Source organism: Amblyraja radiata, chromosome 3 (genome assembly GCF_010909765.2).
Source record: "Amblyraja radiata isolate CabotCenter1 chromosome 3, sAmbRad1.1.pri, whole genome shotgun sequence".
Lineage (NCBI taxonomy): Eukaryota > Metazoa > Chordata > Chondrichthyes > Rajiformes > Rajidae > Amblyraja > Amblyraja radiata.
The window spans coordinates 48,622,797-48,646,254 of record NC_045958.1 but is presented as its reverse complement, the minus strand read 5'-3'; the positions used below and the strand labels follow the sequence as shown (position 1 = coordinate 48,646,254).

The following is a 23,458-nucleotide window of genomic DNA, read 5'->3' as shown; positions in this document are numbered from 1 at the left end:
TTAGAACCAATAGATATTTTTGCAAGCTTAGAACCAATAAAGACATTTTTTGCAAGCTTTAAAGCCAATAGACATTGTTTTGCAAGCTTTAGAACCAATAGACATTTTTTGCAAGCTTTAGAACCAATAGACATTTTTTGCCAATAGACATTTTTTTGCCAGCTTTAGGACCTATAGAACCAATAGATATTTTTGCAAGCTTAGAACCAATAGAGACATATTTTTGTAAGCTTTAGAACCAATAGACATATTTTTGCAAGCTTTAGAACCAATAGACATATTTTCTGCAAGCTTAGAACCAATAGAGAATTTTTTTTGCAAGTTTTAGAACCAATAGAGACACTTTTTGCAAGCTTTAGAACCAATAGAGACACTTTTTGCTAGCTTTAGTACCAATAGACATTTTTTGCAAGCTTTAGAACCAATAGACACATTCTGCAAGCATTTTAGAACCACTAAGGGCAATTACATTTGAGTAGACATGTGTTCAGTGTTATTCACAGCTCAGAGAAACGTGACCCTCTGCCTTCCTCCATCTTGAAGAGACTGTGTGGCACACCACTTCCTGGTTTTATAGTCCCTCCCCCCTGCCGCCAGCAGGGGCAGCAGAGAGAATGGGGAATTTTATAAAAACATTAATATCTCTGTCATTTTTCATCGACGGGAAAAATCCTCGGCACACATGCGGCGGAGGGGGGCTCTGAGCGAGGTGGCCAAAAATGACGGCCGTAGGTGGCGGCGTTCTCTCGGAAATCGCAGCACAAATGGCCAAAACCGGTCAAGAACAGACTTTTAGTAATATAGATAGATACACACATGAATAAATAAACTGATAAAGTGCAAATAACAGGTAATGGGTTATTAATAATCAGAGTTTTGTCCGAGCCAGGTTTAATAGCCTGATGGCTCTGGGGAAGTAGCTATTCCTGAACCTGGTTGTTGCAGTCTTCAGGCTCCTGTACCTTCTACCTGTAGGTAGCATGGAGATGAGTGTGTGGCCAGGATGGTGTGGGTCTTTGATGATACTGCCAGCCTTTTTGAGGCAGCAACTGCGATAAATCCCCTCGATGGAAGGAAGGTCAGAGCCGATGATGGAATGGGCAGTGTTTACTACTTTTTGTAGTCTTTTCCTCTCCAATGCGCTCAAATTGCCGAACCAAGCCACGATGCAACCGGTCAGCATGCTCTCTACTGTGCACCTCTAGAAATTAGAGAGAGTCTTCCTTGACAAACCGACTCTCCGTAATCTTCTCAGGACGTAGAGGCGCTGATGAGCTTTCTTGATAATTGCATTAGTGTTCTCGGACCAGGAAAGATCTTCAGAGATGTGCACGCCCAGGAATTTGAAGCTCTTGACCCTTTCAACCATCGACCCGTTGATATAAATGGGGCTGTGGGTCCCCCTCCTACTCCTTCCAAAGTCCACAATCAGTTCCTTGGTTTTGCTGGTGTTGAGGGCCAGGTTATTGTGCTGGCACCATATGGACAGTTGCTCGATCTCTCTTCTATACTCTGACTCATCCCCATCAGTGATACGCCCCACAACAGTGGTGTCGTCAGCGAACTTGATGATGGAGTTCGCACTGTGATTGGCTACGCAGTCATGGGTATAGAGTGAGTACAGCAGGGGCTGAGCACGCAGCCTTGAGGTGCTCCCATGCTGATTGTTATCGAGGCTGACACATTTCCACCAATACGAACAGACTGTGGTCTGTGAATGAGGAAGTCGAGGATCCAATTGCAGAGGGATGCGCAGAGACCCAGTTCTGCGAGTTTGGTAACCAGCTTGGAGGGGATGATTGTGTTAAATGCCGAGCTGTAATCGATGAATAACAGCCTGACATATGAGTTTTTGTTGTCCAAGTGGTCCAGAGCGGAGCATGAACGATATTGTTACTTTATATTTTTCTCAGTTCTTTTGAAAATAGCTAACATTTTCCCCATGGCGGATATTAAACCAACTAGCGAGCATGCAGTTTTTGGCTTTCTTGTCTATTTTTGATTGAGGGACGTTAATTATTTAGAAAGGTGTGCGTTTCGGTGTTTTTTAACGGTGGATGAAATATAAGATCTGAGACACATCTGAGCCAGAGAGGATGTCAGGTATAGACAATAGACAAGGTAGAGTCTAGCTCAGTCGTGACATAGGCAGAAAAGAGGATGGAATCGACAGAAAGTAACGTGAATGAATTGTGTGATTTTTCATATACAGTGCCCTCCATAATGTGTGGGACAAAGACCCATTATTTATTTATTTGCCTCTGTACTCCACAATTTGAGATTTGTAATAGATAAGTCACATGTGGTTAAAGTGCACATTATCAGATTTTAATAAAGGCCATTTTATACATTTTGGTTTCACCTTGTAGAAATTACAGCTGTGTTTATACATAGTGCCCCCATTTCAGGGCACCATAATGTTTGGGACACAGCAATGTCATGTAAATGAAAGTAGTCATGTTTAGTATTTTGTTGCATATTCTTTGCATGCAATGACTGCTTGAAGTCTGCGATTCATGGACATCACCAGTTGCTGGGTGTCTTCCCTGGAGATGCTCTGCCAGGCCGGTATTGCAACCATCTTTATCTTATGCTTGTTTTGGGGGCTAGTCCCCTTCAATTTTCTCTACAGCATATAAAAGGCATGCTCAATTGGGTTTAGATCGGGCGATTGACTTGGCCACTCAAGAATTGACCATTTTTTAGCTTTGAAAAACTCCTTTGTTGCTTTAGCAGTATGTTTGGGATCATTGTCTTGCTGTAGAATGAACCGCCGGCCAACGAGTTTTGAGGCATTTGTTTGAACTTGAGCAGGTGTATCATCAATGTAGATAAGTGAGCCAGTACCTGCAGCCATACATGCCCAGGCCATAACTCCCCCACCACCGTGTTTCACAGATTAGGTGGTATGCTTTGGATTTTGGGCAGTACCTTCTCTCCTCCATACTTTGCTCTTGCCATCACTCTGATATAAGTTAATCTTTGTCTTGCACAAGATCCTTTTCCAGAACTGTGGTTGCTCTTTTAAGTTCTTCTTGGCAAACTGTAACCCGGCCATCCTATTTTTGCAGCTAACCAGTGGTTTGGATCTTGCAGTGTAGCCTCTGTATTTCTGTTCTTGAAGTCTTCTGCAGACAGTGGTCATTGACAAATCCACACCTGACTCATGAAGAGTGTTGCTGCTCTGTCGGACAGGTGTTTGGGGATTTAAAAATACTGCTTTAAGACTTCAAATATAATTGTAAATGCTTAGTAATGATGAATTTAAAAGAATTACAGATAATTCTTATGAATGCCCATTGCATTTTAATCCACTTGGACATAACATCAGTTTTATGTTACAATGTAAATGAGAGGGCTCAATCAGACAGTTTTGGCCGTACTACTCAAATCTGTGATATTCCTTTTCACAAAATAATTATATTTTTCCAGCTTTACCATAGTGGCCTTTTGTTTCCGTCGCCTATGTTTAAAGGCCAGGCCTTTATATAAACTAATGGGATTTTGGCCCAGCTTTCAACCAGTGCAGCTGTGAACCATCTATTGCTTAAAGATTGGGCTCTCTTAAACCTAGTTCTCATCAAATAATGTGAAAGGCTTGGCTTGCAGATTGATGTATGGAGTCTGCGGTGTTTTCACGATGTTCTAAATACAATGGGAAGTCTTGGCACAGAATTTTAATATGGCCATTTGGATTGAGGCACACACCAACTGCAATTGTATTTTGGATCAGCCACCAAATGGTAATCTGTAATGTTGTGAAGGCTTACCTATTTCTCAGAGATAAAATCATTGAAACATGGAAAATAGGTGCAGGAGTAGGCCATTCGGCCCTTCGAGCCAGCAACGCAATTCAATATGATCACGGCTGATTATCCAAAATCAGTGCCCTGTTCCTGCTTTCTCCCCATATCCTTTGATTCCGTTAGCCCTTAGAGCTATATTTAACTCTCTCTTGAAAACATCCAGTGAATAAGCGAGTTTGGTATTCCGAAAAATGGAAGGAATCATGGGATTTGTCAAAGGTCATTCATGATAAAGAAAATGCGAACAAAGCGCTGGCTGTATAAACTTTGTATAAATTGTTAAGTATTAACACCATTAAATTAATCTAGAATTCTGTCAATTCAATAGCGGACATTTATGAACATTAATTCGATCTTATTTCTATCTCACGTCACAAACCCACCCTCTGGAATTCCGCGGAACCTCTCCTGGCAGCGTTAGCAGGGCCGGTGCTAGGAATTGCGGGGCCCAATTAGAAAACTGATGGCGGGGCCCCTACTCTAGAAAAGTAAAAATTTATGTATGTTTATATTTCGTGTAGTTTCGGGAATTTTAAGGCAAGCTGGTTGGTGATTGGATGCAACCCCCTTAGAGACAGCGTTTGATTGGCCGCCAAATAAATTTGTCAAATCTGTAACAAAAATCGCTGGTCGGTGCGAACTCAGTGGACTATCTGGTTGTATCTCCAAACTAATCTGGTTGTATCTCCAAACTAATCTGGTTGTATCTCCAAACTAATCTGGTTGTATCAACCAGACTATCTGGTGGTATCTCCAAACTAATCTGGTTGTATCAACCAGACTATCTGGTGGTATCTCCAAACTAAACAGTATAACATGCAGGTACATTCATTTAAAATTAAATTCAGTGCTTATTTCACATGATTTCTCACTGTGTAAAGCTCAATATCTGACCAATTTCTGTTTAACACGTTTGGTCTGCCGTGAGCATTTTTCGTTGCATCTCCCCTTTTCCTAATCGGCCACAATTCAGATAATAGTCTACTTTCCTGTTTTTGCCACCAAAGTGGATAACCTCACATTTATCCACATTATACTGCATCTCCCATGCATTTGCCCACTCACCCAGCCTATCCAAGTCACCTTGCAGCCTCCTAGTTTAGAGGGGTTTAAACGGTTTAGAGATGTTTAGAGGGCTTCAGATGGGTTCAGGTGTGTTTACAATTGTTTAGAGGGGAATAGAGGGAAATAGGGGGGCTAGAGGAGTTTTAGAGGTGTTCATAGGGTCCCAAAGGGGTTTAGAGACGTTATAAGCCCCCCGTGAGAAATTGTATTTCTCTGAAATTGAAGATAGACATAAAGCTGGAGTAACTCTGCAGGACAGGCAGCGCAGCGACTTTAGAGAGAAGACCCTTCTTCAGACTAAACTGAACTCTCGTCGGTGAGATTAGTTGTGATTGTCTGAAGAAAGGTCTCGACCAGAAACGCAACCCTCTCCCCAGAGCCCTTGCGCGTCCCGTTGAGCCACCTTCAACTTCAGAGCCAAACAAAAAACACAGAGTGCTGGAGGAACTCAGCGGGCCAGGCGGCTGCCTCACCCGCTGGGTTTCTCCAGCATTTTTGTCTACCGCAAAACGTCAATGATTCCGGGAATGCCGAGGCGACAGTGTGAGAGAGCTGGAGAGAGACGAGATGGGGAGCGGGAGAGGGAGAGAGGGAGGGAGAGAGCAAAACACAAAGAGACACAACGTGGGTCGGTAGGTGAATGACTAACCTGCACACCAGGAAGAAGCCCCTTCTCGCGCTCCGGGGCCCTCACTCATGATGGTGAGTTTAAAGAAATTCTCAACGTGTCATCAATCTACATTACATCTACATGTAATTGTGTTTTAAACAAGTATTAATGACGCCGCGTGAATTTTATTCAAAGGAACACGACGTTATTAATACTTGTTCAAAACACAATAACATTTACTGAGGAAGGCGGATGGATGCATTGATGACATGATTGTATAACAACGAGTTAAGTACTTGCTGATAAGAAGTGCTAACAGTACTAGTTAACACATCGTTTGTGTCTGATGGCCGTGCAGTGGTTGTTATACACAAAGATCCTATAGTGGAGCTCTGCTAGAAGATCTTTGGTTATACATGTTCGTTTAAAAAAAAAAATCCGGATGGCGAATTAAAAAAAACTTTAGTTAACAAAGAGAATTCGTATATCCATACGAAGTACGGAACATTAGTGCGGGGCCCCCCTAGGCGCGGGGCCCAATTGGGAGCAATCGGTCAAATCGGCTTAAAACCGGCCCTGAGCGTTAGAGGACTCTCTCTCTGTCTCTCTGTCTCTCTGTCTGTGTCTCTCTGTCTGTCACTCTCTGTCTGTCACTCTCTGTCTGTCACTCTCTGTCTGTCACTCTCTGTCTCTCTCTGTCTTTCTCCCTCTGTCTTTCTCTCTTTCTCTTCTCTGCGCTGGCTGTAAGCCTGGGGCCGCCACTGCTCCGGGCCGGTGTCCGATCACCCCAGTCATCTCCGGCTGTCCCTGGACAGGGATGGGACACTCGGGAGGGGACGCGGACGGTAGTGAGACTCCGCTCATAAATTTGCCTCCTGGGGTTATGAAGGAGAGGGGTGTATCGCTCTGTAGGAAGGAACTGCAGATGCCGGTTAACACCGAAGGTAGACGCAAAGTGCTGGAGTAACTCAGCGGGACAGGCAGCCTCTTTGGAGAAAAGGAATAGGTGATGTTTTGGGTCAAGACCCTTCTCCAGAGATGTTGCCCGACCCGCTGAGTTACTACAGCATTTTGTGTGTATCCCCGTTGATGACTCGGTGCCCTTCGCAGGCACCGAGGCGGTTAACCAGCAGCCACTGGATAAGGCGAGAGGTGCAGCTGACGGTCCCCGGCCCGTCAGGGAACGGGTTCCCCAGGAGTTGGAGCAGAGTTGAGCTGGAGTTAGCGCTTCTCCGCGCTCACTGTAAGCCTGGGGCTGCATCTGCTCCAGGCCGGTGTCGCGTCACCCCGGACATCTCCAGCTGCCCCTGGACAGGGATGGAACACTCGGGAGAGGATGGGGATCTGCCTCCTGGGGTTATGCAGGAGAGGGGTTGCGTTGTTCACCCTGGGAAATAACCCTGTATAACCCGGGAGGGCAGCTCAAGTGAGAATGGAACCCATGCACCCAGGCTTACCTTTACCTAGTTAGATTAATTTGGTTTAGGGACACAGCACGGAAACAGGCCCGTCAGCCTCCCAAATTCAAGCCTATCACCCGTTCGCACTTGTTCTACATTATCTAACTCCGGTAGCAATTCAACAACGCTTGCAGCGCCCAAGACCCGGGTTCGATCCTGACTACGGATGAATCACAGGTCTGTATACACCAGGGCTGCCAACATTGGGTGAGAGTTGGGAGTGAGAAATTGCTAGAGACCAAGCCCAAGGGAGTATAGCGACCGGGGGGGGGGGGGGGGGGGGGGGGGGAGGAGAGTGTTGCCCTCCCATTGGTATGGTACATTTGCATTTTTCAGCTTGAAATTGTGCAATATGGTGCATACTGTAGCGAGTCTTTTAACTTACACTTGAATGCAATATATATGCTTTAAATTGGATTGGAGCGTTTTTGAATGGGGGGCGGCTGTGCAATCACTGACCACTGGCCTTGGGGGTATCCGGTGTGGGAGTGGAGCAACCGAGTGGGGAGAGGGTGTGGAAGAAGGGTGTCCCCCCTCCCAGGGAAGGAACTTTTTGAAATTTGATGTATTAAAATCATGTTTTAGTGCACTGTAGAAGTATGATTTCAATGTTTTTTGTATGAAGTATTTTTAAGAGGTAACTTTTTAAGGGGTAAATTTATCCACACAAAGGGTGATGGGTGCATGGAACAAGTTGCCAGAGGAGGTAGTTGAGGCAGGGACCATCCCAACATTTAAGAAAAAGTTAGACTGATACATGGATAGGACAGGTTTGGAGGTATGGACCAAAAGCAGGTGGCGTAGCTGGGACATGTTAGCGGGTGTGGGCAAGTTGCACCGAAGGGCCTGTTTTCACACTGTATCACTCTATGACTACATTATACCTCCACCATGCATGAATGCTTCAAAATCAAGTGATCGAGTTTTATTGCCATATACCCAAGCATAGAAACATAGAAAATAAGTGCAGGAATAGGCCATCGGCCCTTCGAGCCAGCACTGCCATTCAATATGATCATGGCTATTCATCTAAAATCAGTACCTCTTTCCTGTTTTTTCCCCATATCCCTTGATGTCAGTCCCAAGAACTAAATGTAACTCTCTCTTGAAAACATCCAGTGAATTGGCCTGCAGAGAATGCCGCAGATTCACAACTCTCTGCCTGAAGAAAGTTTGTTCTCATCTCAGTCCTAACTGGCCCCCCCTTTATTCTTAAACTGTGACCCATGGTTCTGAGCGCCCCCTACATCGGGAACATTTTTCCTGCAGTTACAGTAAGTGAAAATCTAGCAGGCAAGCAGGATGCTTTCACCTACCACCCCCATTTGAAGTCCACTATCTTCCACCGTAGCTACCCAGTGCTTGGTACTTACTTCCAGCAGCCACTGGTTGTCCTCCAGGATGCACCAAGTCACAGCCTGATCCATGCCGGTCACCAGGGCGAATTCGGAACAGAGACTCTCACGGCAGCGGCGCAATGCTTCGACGCCTCCGTCGGCCCGGGATTCTTGCACTGAGGCTGCTCCATGGCCGGAGCTGCAGTGAGCAACTCGCCAGCCCGGAAAACACTCTCCAGCACCGCTAGCCGTCCGCATCTGTCCCGGCCGCTGCTTCCGCTTCCAACACCCGCGGCCCATGCAGTTGATATGAGTTTTGAAATTTTTGTTGATCACAGAATTTCTCACAACAGAGCGAGAGAAATTTGTGATCATCGTGAGAATTTGATGAAATGCGTGATTATCACGCTCAATGCATGGGAGTTGACAGCCCTGCCTCTCTATCCCCCTCTCCCTCTCCCCCCTCTCTCTCTCCCCCTCTCTCTCCTCTCTCTTCCCCTCTCTCTCCACCTCTCTTTCTCTCTCCCCTCTCTCTCCCTCCCACCTCACTCCCTCTATCTCCCTCCCACCTCACTCCCTCTCTCTCTCCCCTCTCTCTCTCCCCCTCTCTTCCACTCTCTCTCCTCTCAACCCCCTTCTCTCTCCCCCTCTCTCTCCCCTCCCCCTCTCTCTCTCCCCTCCCCCTCTCTCTCTCCTCTCTCCCCTGTCTCACCCCCCTCACTCTCTCCACTTCCCTCTCTCTTCTCTCTCAGTGATTCTAAAATCGAAGGTAGACAAAATGCTGGGGAAACTCAGCGGTTGAGGCAGCGTCTATGGAGAGAAGGAATTAAAAAATTATGACTAGTATTCTTGAACGCCAAAAAATCGGAACAAGGGTATTGACCCGAAACGTCACCCATTCCTTTTCTCCAGAGATGCTGCCTGTCCCGCTGAGTTACTCCAGCTTTTTGTGCCTATCCTAAAGGCCCTGTCCCACTTGGGCGACCTAATCCGCGAGTCCAGAAGAATGCCTTCGACCTTCAAGCTCGAGGGCACTCTCCTGGAAAGCCTCGAGCTGGATCGACCGACCACGTTGAAACCGCAAGCTGCATTGACCGAACCGCGAGCTGCATCTACCGACCGCACACACAAACACACACGTACACATAAATCGCGAAGGTGGGGGCCAGGGACAGCGGAGGAGCGCTGTCTGCGCGACGAAGAGGAAGGTAAACGGCTGCCCCAGTGTACGGTAAATCCTTTAGAGAGCGCGGGGGGGGGGGGGGGGGGGGGGGGGGGGGGACAGAGAAGGAGGGAGAAGGGAGGGGAGAAGGAGTGGACCACTTTAAAGTTTAGCAGACATTTTACCTACTAGTAGTTTTTCCTGGGTCCTGAAAACTGCAATGAGCCAATCAAAATGCCCGGTCAGCGAAGGAGATTGCCTACGGCTGCCTTCGAATGCCTGTAACTAAATAGTGACCCCACTCCACTGTACTACTTTGCCTGTGTGTGAATGTGTGTGAGTGATTGGTGGTGGTCGGAGGGGCCGTAGGCGCAGATTGGCAGCCACGCTTCCGTCAGTCTGCCCCAGGGCAGCTGTGGCTGCAGAAGTAGCTTACCACCACCGAGTGTGACTGAGGAGTGAATGAATAATGCGATGTAAAGCGCCTTGAGTATTAGAAAGGCGCTATATAAATCCCATCCATTATTATTATTATTACTACGAGTCAAAAACACCCATGCCGACCAAATTTTACTCGCGGAAAACTTTTCAATATGCTGAAAATTTTTCCGCTACCTAGCTGAGGTCGCGAGTATTCGGGAGCAAGAAGGAGAGTTCCAGCAACCTCACAGGACCTCCTAGGACCTTGTGTCGACCATGCTGCGAGTTTGAGTCAAGGGCAAACACTTCTAAACTCACAGATTAGGTCGCCCAAGTGGGACAGCCCCATAAGAATATAATAGAAGCAGGAATATAATCTATAATAGATGCACAATTCAGTAAAGGAGTAAACTTTGACATGAAGCTTACTCGCCAAAATGTGTAGAAACAGAAGCTTCCTCTGGGTACTATAGTTTGAAGGCTGAAGGTGGAATGACCTTGGTTCTGGAGTGGAGATGATGAAGATTGAACAGTTTCTAGTTGCCCTGTTGACTTGAAGCTTGTTGGAGACAAAGTGGACACAGAATTGGCTTCATGGAAGAAAGCAGAGGGTGGTGGTGGAAGTAATAAAAAGGAACTGCAGATGCCGGTATTTATACCAAAGGTAGACCAAAAATGCTGAAGTAACTCAGTGGGTCTGGCAGCATCTCTGGAGAAAATAGATAGTTGATGTTTCAAAAGGACTAAAGGAGAAACTGGAGCCAGCAACAGATGACTTCAGGCAAGGAGGTTGCCAGATGTCATTTGTGGTTGGCCCTGATTTGATCTGTGTCACTTCCAGTTTCTCCCTCCGCCACTACAATCAGTCTTTAGAAGGGTCTCGTGCCAAAACATCACCTATCTATTTTTTCAAGAGAAACTACCTGACCCGCTGACTTACTCCAGTATTTTGGGTCAATCAGTGATGGTGGACGGTTGCTTTTCAGACTGGAGGCCTGTGAATAGTGGTGTGCTTCAGCGATAAGTGCTGCCCCCATTGCTGTTTGTGGATTATTTCAGCAATTTAGATGAGAATGTGCAAGGGCATGATCAGTGAAATTGCAGATGACACGAAAGTAGGTTCGATCATAGACAGTGAATCAAAAATTACAGCAGGATCTTGAGCAGCTGGGCAAATGGGTTGAAGAATGGCTAAAGGAGATTACTGTAGATAAGTGTGAGGTATTCCATTTTGGGAAGTCAAACCAGGGCAGGACCTTCACAGTGAATGGTTGGGCCCTGGGGAATGTTGTACACTAGATGGATCTAAGAGTACAGGTGTACAGTTCCCTGTAAATGGCATCAGAGCTGGATAGCTTGGTAAATAAAGCTTTTGGTACGTTGAGCCTTCATCAATCAGTATAGAAGTTGAGACATTATGTTACAGTTATACAATGTGCTGGTGAGGCCACATTTAGAGAATTGTGTTCAATTTTGGTCACCCTTTTATGGGAAGGATATCATTAAGATGGAAAGAGTGCAGAGAAGATTTATGAGGATATTGCCAGGGCTTGAGGGCCTGAGCTTTTGGAAGAGATTGGGCAAACTAGGACTTTATTCCTTGGAGCGCAGGAGGTTAAGGAGTGATCTTATAAAATATAAAATCGTAAGGGGAATTGATAGGGTGAATGCACAGTGTATTTTACCCAGGGTTGGGGAATCAAGGACCAGAGGAGATAGGCTTAAGTGAGAGGGGAAAGATTTAATTTGGAACCTGAGGGGCAACGCTTTCATTCAGAGAGTGGTGAGTAGATGGAATGAGCTATCGTAAGGGATTGTTGAGGCAGGTACAATAACAATATTTAAAAGACACCTGGACAGGTACATGGCCAGAAAAAGGAGGGATATGGACCAAATGCAGGCAAATAGGGTGTTTAGCTGGAGAATCTTGGTTGGCACAGATGTGTTCGGCTAAAGGGCCTATTTCCATGCTATATGATCATTCCTCCAGGATGAAGGTATAGGAGCCTGAAAACTAACATCCAAGTTCAGGAACAGTTTCTTCCCAACAGCCATCAGGCTATTGAATACTACAACCAAAATGAGCTCTGAAAAACATGGAGTTGGAAGCATTTTTTTTGTCTTTGCACCACTATTGTTTGTTTATGTATGTGTGTGTGTGTATGTATATGTGTGCGTGTATGCATAACTATGTGTGTTCATATATGCATATACACATGTATCTATTATATATACATATATGTGCGGTTGTATGCAAAACAAAGCTTCACTGTACCTGGGACATGAGAATAAAGGCATAGACTATTTTCTAAATGGGTTGATAATCCAGAAATCGGAGGTGCAAAAGGGATTTTGGAGTGCTGGTGCAGGACTCCCAAAAAGTTAATCTGCAAGTCGAATCGGTAGTAAAGAAAACCAACTCAATGCTAGCATTTATTTCAAGAGGGCTTGTAAACAAAACAGGGATGTGATACTGAGGCTCGATAAGGCATGGGTAAGGCTACATTTGGAATATTGTGAGCAATTTTGAGCACCATATCTGAGGAAGGATGTGCTAGCTCTGGAGAGGGTTTTGAAGAATGATCGCAGGAATAAGTAGGTTAACCTTTAATGAGCGTTTGTCGGCACTGGGCCTGTACTCGCTGGAGTTTAGAAGAAGGACAGGGGACCTCATTGAAACATACAGAATAGTGAAAGGCTTGGATAGAATGGATGTGGAGAGGATGTTTCCACTAGTGGGAGAGTCTGCGACGAGAGGTCATAGCCTCAGAATTAAAGGACATTCTTTTAGGAAGATGAGGAGAAATTTCCTTAGTCAGAGGGTGATGAATCTGTGCAATTCTTTACCACATATGGCTGTGGAAGCCACCAGTGGATATTTTTAAGGCAGATATAGATAGATTCTTGATTAGTACAGATGTCAGGTTATGGGAAGAAGGCAGGCGTATGGGGTTAGGAGGGAGAGATAGATCAGCCATGATTGAATGGTGGAGTAGACTTGATGGGCCAAATGGGCTAATTCTACTCCTATCCCATGACCTTATGCAATAAAGTATCATTGAATTCAACATGGAATGGTAATACATACATTTCTGAGGACAGCTAAATTTGAGAAAGTTTCTCCATTGACAGAGTCGAAGGCTTTATGACTTTGACAAAGGACAGGTACAGTGTTGGTGCTGGTCTCTACATTTTTCTTGAATTTGATCATTGGACCTCTTGATGAAATAAATCAACATTGCGACTTAACAGGAACTCTTTGGCCACAGGGAATCTACTTTTGTGAGGGAACCTTGCAACAACGTGTGTGGTAGAGGGCAGTGGGACTCCTCTGTAGTTACTCCATTGGACGTATCTTTACATTTGACGATGGTCAAGATTACAACTTCTCTTAGATACACTGGCATGCACTTCTGTTCCCAGATGAAGTCATGGAGCCAGTAGTATTTCCTTGCCATGTTTTAGACCTTCAGCAGGGATTTCAGCTGCTGAAGAAGGCTCCAGAAACCTTGTTATATGTCAGCTGTTGGATGACCTTTTAAATCATGTGTTAGGCTGCGTTACTGCTGAAATTGTGCAGATATGACACAGTGGAATGGAGACAGTCAGTGTTAAAGTAACAACATTTCAAAGACAAAATGATCGTTAGGGATTTGTTGTCAGTGAAAATTGGCTCTCTTAAGATTTATGTCAGGTCAGCATTCTATTTAGTATGAATACTCTCATTTGTCAAGAAACATTGTTTCAATGTCATATTTGAGTGCAGACTTCTTGCAAATTAGCACAGAGCCACAGAAACACATTGGGGCAAAGAAGCATCTGCTTGCAAATATTAATATGAATAATTGTCTTTGACAATGTTACAGTTCCAGAAGTAAAATAAAGTCATCATTAGCACAGTTTCTTCAGAGTATTGATGAGGGTTATTATATGCCGAGCAAGATAGCTCTTCGTAAAAATTATTTATTTCTGCAAAGGTCTTTACTATGAAATAAGCAGTATTTTATCGTGCTGCATTGAGGCATCCAATGATACCTGCCACAAAGCAAGTCTCAGACACGACCATGATATTTGAAGATCGTACAATGCACCAGTAAAAATGCTTTTAGTATAGTGTCATTTTACTATATTTACTTTAGTTAGATTGTTGACGCTAAAGACTGATGAAGAATATTTGGGAAGAATATAGATTACAACGACCAAATTGATTTTTGGTTTGGTTTACATGTGCATTCACTGACGGCCTTTGTTTTTGATATACATTGACTGTCAACATGACGGTCAGTAAATTATATTCAAATTTAAAGTTGTGTCTGAGTAATGGAGTTGTACAGCACAGAAGTGTACCAGGTTCAAGCCAACTTTTTTGTCCATCTTCACCAATGAGGAAGATCTTTATTGCTTCCCTCACAGTGGGAAACGTTGATTCCGCTGTGTGGGGATGTTTATGTTAAACTCTATCGTGTATTGTTCTTTTTTTATTCGTATGGCTGTATGGTAGCTCAAATCTCACTGTACCAATTGGTGCATGTGACAATAAATATAACTTGTAACCAATCCTATTTGCCCTCACTCAATCTGTATTCTTCTGCACCTTGCCTATTGATGTGCCTGTCTACACAAACCCAGTAATACAATTTCAATACAATTCCAAATTTCAATGAAAAGAAAAACTTTCTCCTCAAATCTTCTTTGAAACTTCTTCCCCTCATCTAAAACCATGCCCTCTTATTTTTGATATTCTGTTAACCCTGTAATTCCCAAAGGATTAATATTCTGAGATATTTGTACTCAAAATGGAATTTTAGTAGTTTCTACGATATGGGTTTATGTTGGAATACAGCATGGAAACAGACCCTTCAGCCTACTGAGTCCATGCCGACCAACGATTACCCATACTCTAGTTCTATCCACACAAGAGACAATTTTACAGAAGCCAATTAACCTTCCAACCAGCAAATCTTTGGAATGTGGAAGAAATTGGAGCACCCAGAGAAAACTCAAGCGGTCACAGGGAGAATGTAAAAACTCCTGACAGAGAGCACCCATAATCAGGATTGAATCTGGGTCTCTGGTGCTGTAAGGCAGCAACTCTACCTCTGTGCCGCCTATGCAGTTATGTTATTCTGTGGGAAATATCCATCAGATTAGAATGACAATTTTGCACAGGTAGCCACTTCATTTGATCTTAACTGTCTTAAATGCAGAGATCAGAGAGCAATTTTGCAGGTCATTTCTTTAGAAACTTTACTGGTTCAATGGTCTGTGCTACTTTTCCAGCTTGCTTATTTTCTGACATGGCAAGTGCAAATGTGGAGCAAACATACCATATTCTAAAAAGAGATGTCATTTTTGTTACATATATGGCTCCATCATTTATTTTGTTTCCTTTGTTCCTCAATAACCTACCATCTATTTTATCTGCCTTGTTACTATACATAAGAAATGATGCATGCTCTTTGAGAAACATACCTTTCTCCAATAGGAATAATTATTTACGAGCATGATACATATAATAAATAAAATAAAATAAAGCTGAAAAATTAAATTGTTAAAAGAACATGGGCTAACTCTTAAGTTCCTTTATAAGTCCTCATCTAGCATATTTGAAGTGATTAACAGCTTCATAACATATGTATAACAAATGTTCTGATACTGACATACTTCAGATGTACTTTTAATTTGTTTTTATCTGTCAGTTAAACAAATGCATTTTTTTTAAACTTTCCTTCAAATTCAGTATGGGAATGAATCATGACAATGATCATCCATCCTGTGCAGATGGCCTCCATATCATGTCCGGGGAATGGATCAAAGGACAAAATTTGGGTGACGTGTCCTGGTCGCAATGCAGCAGGGATGATCTGGAAAGATTTCTCAGGTATGTACATGCCAGACTCACATACTATCTAAAGCTGTTATCGTGCTGCAGCAATTTAATGTAATAGACAATAGATGCTGTGTAGATGTCAGGTCATATTTACTTCTTGACCAAATATTTTTGCTTTGTTTCCATTCTTAGATATAAAAAGGGAAAAGATCTATGTAAATGGATGTTGTGAGGTTTAATTTCCCTCTGCTGGTTTGTTTAATATCAGATTTTTTTTTGCTATTTTGGAGCAACCATTAAGTTGTTTAATGTAATTGGGTGAAAACAAAAGTGCAAATATATTAGCTGGTATGCCCAGAGGAAATTAAACCATTAAATGGATTTGAAAAAGTCTGTGCATTTAATAATTTTAAGTTAATAACTTATTGGCACAATGGTATTCTCTTAGAGGGAACATTCCACAATAAAAGTCTATCATTGTTAACATTAGTTCTGTTGTAGCAAAATTCCCATCTAGTATTTTACTGTGATTGAGGTGATCTTTTGTGTTTTCTGTATGTATATATACATTTGTACCAATGCATGATTGCCGATTGTTTTATAGTTTATATGGAACCCGATCAAGTTGTGATTAAATAATACTGTTTATGTTAAGGTTTAGACATCTCAAGACATTATTCCCGTTTTACACATTTAAAATTTACATCAATGCTGTAGGCAGCTCTGAAACATGCAACCCACCAGATTAATAAAGCAATCTCTTGAGATTCTTTGATTGCTTGAGAAAACACAGGCAAATGTATTGGGCAATGGTTGAATTCCCTTTCTGCTGTTTCACTAGTCAATTCGCTGGTCATCAATCTGCCACAGTTTCCTTAAGATTATAATTTAATTATGCTAATCTTTTGTAAAGTTTCTCAGTGGTAGAGTATAGATCATGCAGTTTGCCATTTTCATCTCAGGGTCTGAAGGATAAAACAGAGGTATCTGTTTGTGAGCTCTAAATGTCTTGGATCTCTGTATTGGACACTAATTTGGTAGTTTCCAAAAGAGACAATGGAAAGCAAAATACCTCAGAGTTTGGAGGACATGACCTTTACGTTCAAAAATTTTCAAATTTAATGCTCCGATATTATTGACAGTTATCAAGGCCGTAAGCCAAGTGCGAGCTTTACTGCTACAGCTCTGAAATAATGCATTAGAGCATTACTCAAATTATTTTAATAGTCATGCGATTATGATTCATTGTGGTACTGATGGTGTGCATAATTGCTCAAAGAATGAGGATTTTATCTCCAAGGGTGGAGATTTCTCGTTTTGCCTCTATAATCGTACAGTGTGGGAACAGGCCCCTTGGCCCAACTTGCCCATGCCAACCAACATGCCCCATCCACTCTAGTCACAGCTGCCCGCACTTGTCCCATAACTCTCCAAACCTATCCTACCAATGTACCTGTCCAAATGTCCCTTAAATGTTATGATAGTGCCTGGCTCAACCACCTCCTCTGGCAGCTCATTCTATATGCCCACTGCCCTTTGTGTAAAAAAAAAAGTTACCCCTCAGGTTCCCATTAAACCTATGTCCTCTGGTTCTCGATTCCCCTATTCTGGGCAAAAGACTGTGCATTTACCTGATCTATTCCTCTCATGATTTTGTACATCTCTTTAAGGTGACCCCTCATCCTCCTGCACTCCGACTTCTTGATATAGCTCATGCCCTCGAGTGCTGGCAGCATCCTAGTAAATTATCTCTGTACCCTTTCCAGCTTGACAACATCTTTCTGATAACATGGTGATCAAAACTGAATTCAATACTCTAAATGTGGCCTCACCAATGTCTTATACAACTATGACAACTTCCCAACGTCTCTACTCAATACTCTGAATAATGAAGGCCACTGTGCTGAAAGCCTTTTTGACCACTATGTACCTGCATTCCTAGATCCCTCTGCTCTACAACACTCCCCACAGCCCTACCATTCACGGTGTAGGTCCTGCCCATGTTAGACTTCCCAAAATGCAACCCCTCACATTATCTCTGCATTAAATTCCATTAGCCATTCCTCAGCCCACCTGCCCAACTGATCAAGATCCTGCTGCTATTTTCACCAACCATCTTCACTATCTACAATACCACCCACTTTAGTGTCATCTGCAAACTTGCTAATCATGCCTTGTATGTTTGTTCAAGGTGGACAAAACCAGCCAGGAGTATGAAATTATGTAAATGGGAAGTAAATACCTGCTCTTCCAGAATAACCATCACTGGAGGGATTTTGTGCAAAGGTTATGCTGGTTTGCATCTAGCAACAAAGTATGTAAAGCAGACTTTAAATCAATGCAGAAACAAGGTACTGCAGATGCTGGTTGACAAATAAAACACACACAAAAAGAGTTCGAGTGAATCAGTGGGTCAGGCAGCATCCCCAGATAACATGGATAGATAATGTTTCAGATCGGGATCCTTCTTTGGACACAATCATTCAGAACCAATGCCACCAGCTTCCCATGATGAGGTGCTGGCATCTCCCAGTGCAAATAAATTAAATGTGGAAAATGTCACCTATATTTGGTAGCCAGTGCTCCATTAACATCTCAATTATATGAAAACGGCAGAAAACAAAAACTAATCAAGCTATTCCAACGCGACCCAAATTGTTAAAGGCAACAGGTGTCATTCTAGCCATGAGCATCAAAGACCCTGGAATGATTGGAAGTCTCACCCTGTCAACATTGTAATGACTTGAGGATTATTATGTCTTCAGAAGGAACATTGACCTCCTCCATCCATTTATCTATATAATGTTATATCCATAACAGTTTCAAATAGCTTATGTGTTAAGTGCAAAATTGGCTCAAACACAACAGATAATATAAAATACCATTGACTCTTGATTTTGGCAGCTTTCAGTCATATTTAGTCACTTTCAACTTTAGAGATATAGTATAGAATCAGGCCCTTCGGCCCACCCAATCCTTGCCGACCAGTAATCACCCTGTACACAAACACTATGCTACACACAGTTTACATTTAAAACATTTTACAGAAGCCAATTAACCTACAAACCTACACGTCTTTGGAGTGTGGGAGGAAACCAGAGCACTCGGAGAAAACCCATGTGGTCACATGGAGAAAGTACAAACTCCATAAGACAGCACCCATAGTCTGGGTCGAACCCGGGTCTCCAGCGCTGTAACTAAAGAGTAAGGGGGGATGGTGTGGGGGGGAGCCTGGAAAGGAGAGGCGAGGCTGGGGCTAAGCCTGGCAAGTGATAGGTAGAAGGTACACAAAATTGCTGGGGAAACTCAGCGGGTGCAGCAGCATCTATGGAGCGAAGGAAATAGGCGACGTTTCGGGCCGAAACCCTTCTTCAGACTGATGGGGGGTGGGGAAAGAAAGAAGGAAAAAGGGAGGAGGAGGAGCCCGAGGGCGGGCGGATGGGAGGGTGGGAGGAGACAGCTAGAGGGTGAAGGAAGGGGAGGAGACAGCAAGGGCTAGCCAAATTGGGAGAATTCTATGTTAATGCCGATAAGTGATAGGTAGATACTGGTGAGGTGGGGTGAATGGCAGATGGATAGACAAATTATCCAATTTCAAGTTACTATTGCCCCACGTTTCCCCACCATCTTCCACCACCCTAGTCACCCTACTTCTTTCCCATCGTCCCCAAGCCTCTTATTTTCCATTTATAACCCTTCTTTTCTCCTTCCACCCATACCCCTCCCTCCAGTTTCACAGTTAACTCCACCTCTTTCCTTGACTGACAATCCTTTGTCTCCTTTTCATCTCTAGCCTTTGACATACTCCACCCGTCTGTCAACCCCCTCCTGAATCATCCTGTCACTTGTCAGGCATTGCCCCACCACATCCTCATCTCTCTTTTCCAGCTTTCTCCGCACGACTCCATCAGTCCGATCAAGGGTCCCAACCCTAAATGTCGTCTGTCCATTCCCTCCATCGTTGTTGCCTGATTTACTGAGTTCCACCAGCTTTTTGCATTTTGCTCTTATTTTATAGCATTGCTTGTTAATAATTACAAATTCTGCCAAGCTTAACAAAATATTTTACAGAAATATTTCTGATTGCTTATGAGGCTTTCTTCTGCACTTGACTTTTGAATTTGGGCATCATAGTTCAGATCTTAAACATAAATAACTAATAATGCACAAAGCGTTCCTTCTGTAATATAATACATTATGGGTTTTCACTGCACTCAATGTATAAACTGCCTGAAGAGGCTCCTAGAGGTTCATTGCATGGGATGAGGCCATTCAACCTATCATGTCTATGCCAGCCCATGCCTTTTTGGTGTTAAGGCAACAGTGCCTCGAATGTCTTCTCTATTTTCCCTTCCCTGCTATTGATCTTGCTTCATAGAAAAAAACATTGTTCAGGAGTTCAGGTTGGCTCTTCAATTTTTTGGGGGAAAAAGATGCAGGTTCTGAAAATGTATAAAGGAAACAAGGACAGCAGAAAAAACACTTGCAAAGTGCTTTTCAGTGTAATTAAGATCCTTAGTGTTACACAAGTTTATTATTAAAACAGTTTACATTGAATCAAGTATGCAAATATTAGAGCAGATGACCAGCATGGGCAGGCGGAGTTTTAAGGAAATTCTCAAGTGAGGGAAGAGGCAGAGAGTGTTATGATGAACAATTACGGGACATAGGAATTTGGCAGGACAGCTGACGCCATGGCATCTAACAGGAGAATGACTTTATTAAGGAATGTTCCAGAGGTTTGAATTAGGGGATTGATAATAACTGGCTGCAGGGCTGGTTGTACTTACAGGAGATGTGGTGGACTAGGTGGGGAGGCATAGTCATGGGTGGAGTGGAAAAGAGGATTAGAATTAAAAAATTAAGCCTTTAGGTTAGCCATGTTGAGGGTGAATCTGGCAGTGTATCCATGTCTGGAGTAAAAAGAGGAAGGAAGACCAAGTTGAACCTAGGATTGTGCTGAAAGTTGTCATCTCTGCTGCCAGCAAAGAGCACTTTGGCAGTCATGTCCTGACCGGCCAGCATTCTGCCCTCGAGTGGTAAACCATTGAACCTGACCTTGCCCTCTGCTGGTTAAATAACCCTGCTGGCAACCTTTTAGAAGTGAGAGAAAAATTGTGATATATGTGTGGCAATTGTTTTGTAAACCCGTGGATAGAGCACCTCCACATTTCATCTTGTTGGTCAGTGACTTGAGAACAGATCTGTAAATCAAAGTGCCTGCTCTCTCAACTGCGATCATGTGCAGCACCCAGCAAGGTCCCAAAACACATGGAATGACTTCTGTCACCAGCTGCAGCCACAGAGCACTCGGCCTCTTTAAATTATCCCAGTTTGTTTTACGCTACAATTAAACCTTGACTCTGCACCTGCACCTGCTCACTGCCATTCCCTGCCCTCCTGGAGCAAACTTTCAAGAACCTCAGTGTCCAATTCAGGAATATTGTAATTAGTCGATCCCGAGATGACAAGAAGCCCTACATTGCTGATGATCAGCTGCTGCAGTGAGGACTTGGTTATTCCACTGCATTCTGTCTGGAGTTACCCTGTCTTTCATCCCGGCTGGTGGTTACTTTCAGACATATTTCATATCACTCGCTTCACTCCCACCTTAACGTCGTCTTTCCTGGTGAAGATAATTATGTTGGGTAGTCTTCTAGTGTCAGACGGCCGCCCGGGTAATCTGGGGTTAGAGGCTCGATAAGCACAAAGCTCTCTACCTTTGTAATGAGATCAAAGGTGAAATTTGAACTCTACACTGACAGGCGTCATGCTGTTCTTGTCTATGTTAAGGTCAGACCAGGATTAACATGATTTATTTCAGGTTCAGTTGAAGCACGTGGAAGTTTTAACTGTAAACCTTTGTCATTCAAGTTCTTTGTGAGTTCTGATTTGGAAAATCTAACAATTGGCTGTGCGTAAAAAAAAATATTAGAATGCGTTTTTCTTTTTTTAATCCATAGATGTACTAATTTTTTTCAGAGGTGATCATTTACATGCACTTTCTTCTCATAGTGCTTGTCCTTACTGGAATAATTATTGTGTAAAGATTATGCAAATATATTGATGCAGAAATAGTAATTAATTTCTTTGCAATGTGATTGAGATGAGGATAAAGATGTTAAATTTCTTTACACCAGGAATATGTGTAAATAATCTCCTGATAAACCAGTGACAGGCAGTAATGTGCTTTTTAATTTATCTACTGGATAATGTTTCAATGAAACTTATTAAAGATGTACTTACCAGCATATAATTCAGATTTTATCTGTTTCCCCTAGTAGCTTGATGTGCGGGCAAATTCAAAATCATGCTGCCAGCAGCTGACAAATGTGTAACTGAAACCAGAAATCTTGACTGCAATTTAGACAAAAAGATATGACAATTTATTTTTCCCCACTCTGTCACATTTTTTTCAGACAGCTGCACACTAAGCATGGCTTCTAGTGCCATCCTATGCTTGTCTCAATGAATGTTAATGTAATGGGAGGTCAGCAAAGTTTCTTCAACATAATTCACTTCTGCGGAAACATTTGCTGTACACCACTGATTGTTGATAGATTGAATATATTCATCAATCTTACTCTGTTATATATATTGTTGGCAAGTTCGTGAAAATGTTCTGCTGGATCTCATCACAAAGTGGTCCGTAATGTGTTGTAATGCCCCATGTAAAACAGAAGAGCAACAATCCAAATGAATTTAACGTTTCATTTTATTGGGAAAATCGGATTAGGTTTCGCAAATCATTACTTCTGGGGCATTGGTATCCCAGCTGGAAAGTGTGCAGATGTTTTGATGAGGACACATCTAGGTTTGGCGGTAATGATCAGTAATTCATCAAAGTCCATCGTCCAAGGATAGACTTGATTAATGACTCCTTGCTGATGGAAATTAGCCAGTACTTGTGAAGCTTTGTTTCTGTGTGAATTGGCAGCTTCGGAATTCACAAACCAAAATAGTTCCAAAAAATAATTGATTTAGATAGAATAAACCACTGAATAGAAATTAGCATCACATCTTCCTGCACAAAAGCTCTTTTTATGTTGATCGAACTTCTTCAGAAATCATCATCTTAATTAGTTTAGTCCTCAATGTGTATTTTTCAATTAAGAAAGTACAACATTGTAAGTTACCATGAACAACTTGGCACAATAACTGCTACAGGCTAATAATAAGCAAGTTCAGAACATGGATGCACATAGTTGTTTGATCAGTAGATCCTGTTAATACACACATTCAAATGTATAACCACAGTATTGCTACTTTTGACTTCATGCAAGGTTTAGTTACTGTTTAATGTTATGGTTTTGAGGTGTTCAATGCACGAATGTTCACAAAGTTAGAATGCAGAACACATTTCAACCAATGAGACTTTTAAGTATGACCACCACGCACAGAGGAGTTTTGTGGGAGCAACATATGTGCTTAATAATGGCCAAACAAGGATGTGTGCTATTTGTACTTGGTCTTAACACCTAGCGGTGATAGGTATCAATCATCATGGCTTTTGGACAGAAATCAAATAGTGGTAATCCCCACTTCCTGAAATTGTAATCAGCTTTTGATAGCAGATAAGATAATGATTATTGTTGTACCTTCTGCATTTGTGAGAAGGACATTGAATGTGAGCATTAACAACAGCTACTGATCAAACAACTGTATGTGTACATGTTTCTGAACATTCTTAGCGTCAGCCTAAAGCACTTATTGTGCCTATGTGTCAAGTCAAATCAGAAAGAAGATTAAACAGTGGTATGAATTCAAT

At 42.8% G+C, this 23,458-nt stretch overlaps 1 protein-coding gene across 2 annotated transcripts in view; it reads left to right on the top strand.

Moving 5' to 3' along the window:
- adamts19 (ADAM metallopeptidase with thrombospondin type 1 motif 19) overlaps positions 1-23,458 on the top strand; it is a 406,630-nt gene that overhangs the window by 173,778 nt on the left and 209,394 nt on the right. For both annotated transcript variants that reach the window (XM_033017772.1, XM_033017773.1), the window contains one exon: positions 15,601-15,741. In XM_033017772.1, the coding sequence (XP_032873663.1) occupies positions 15,601-15,741 (141 nt within the window). The remainder of the gene's footprint in view (positions 1-15,600; positions 15,742-23,458) is intronic.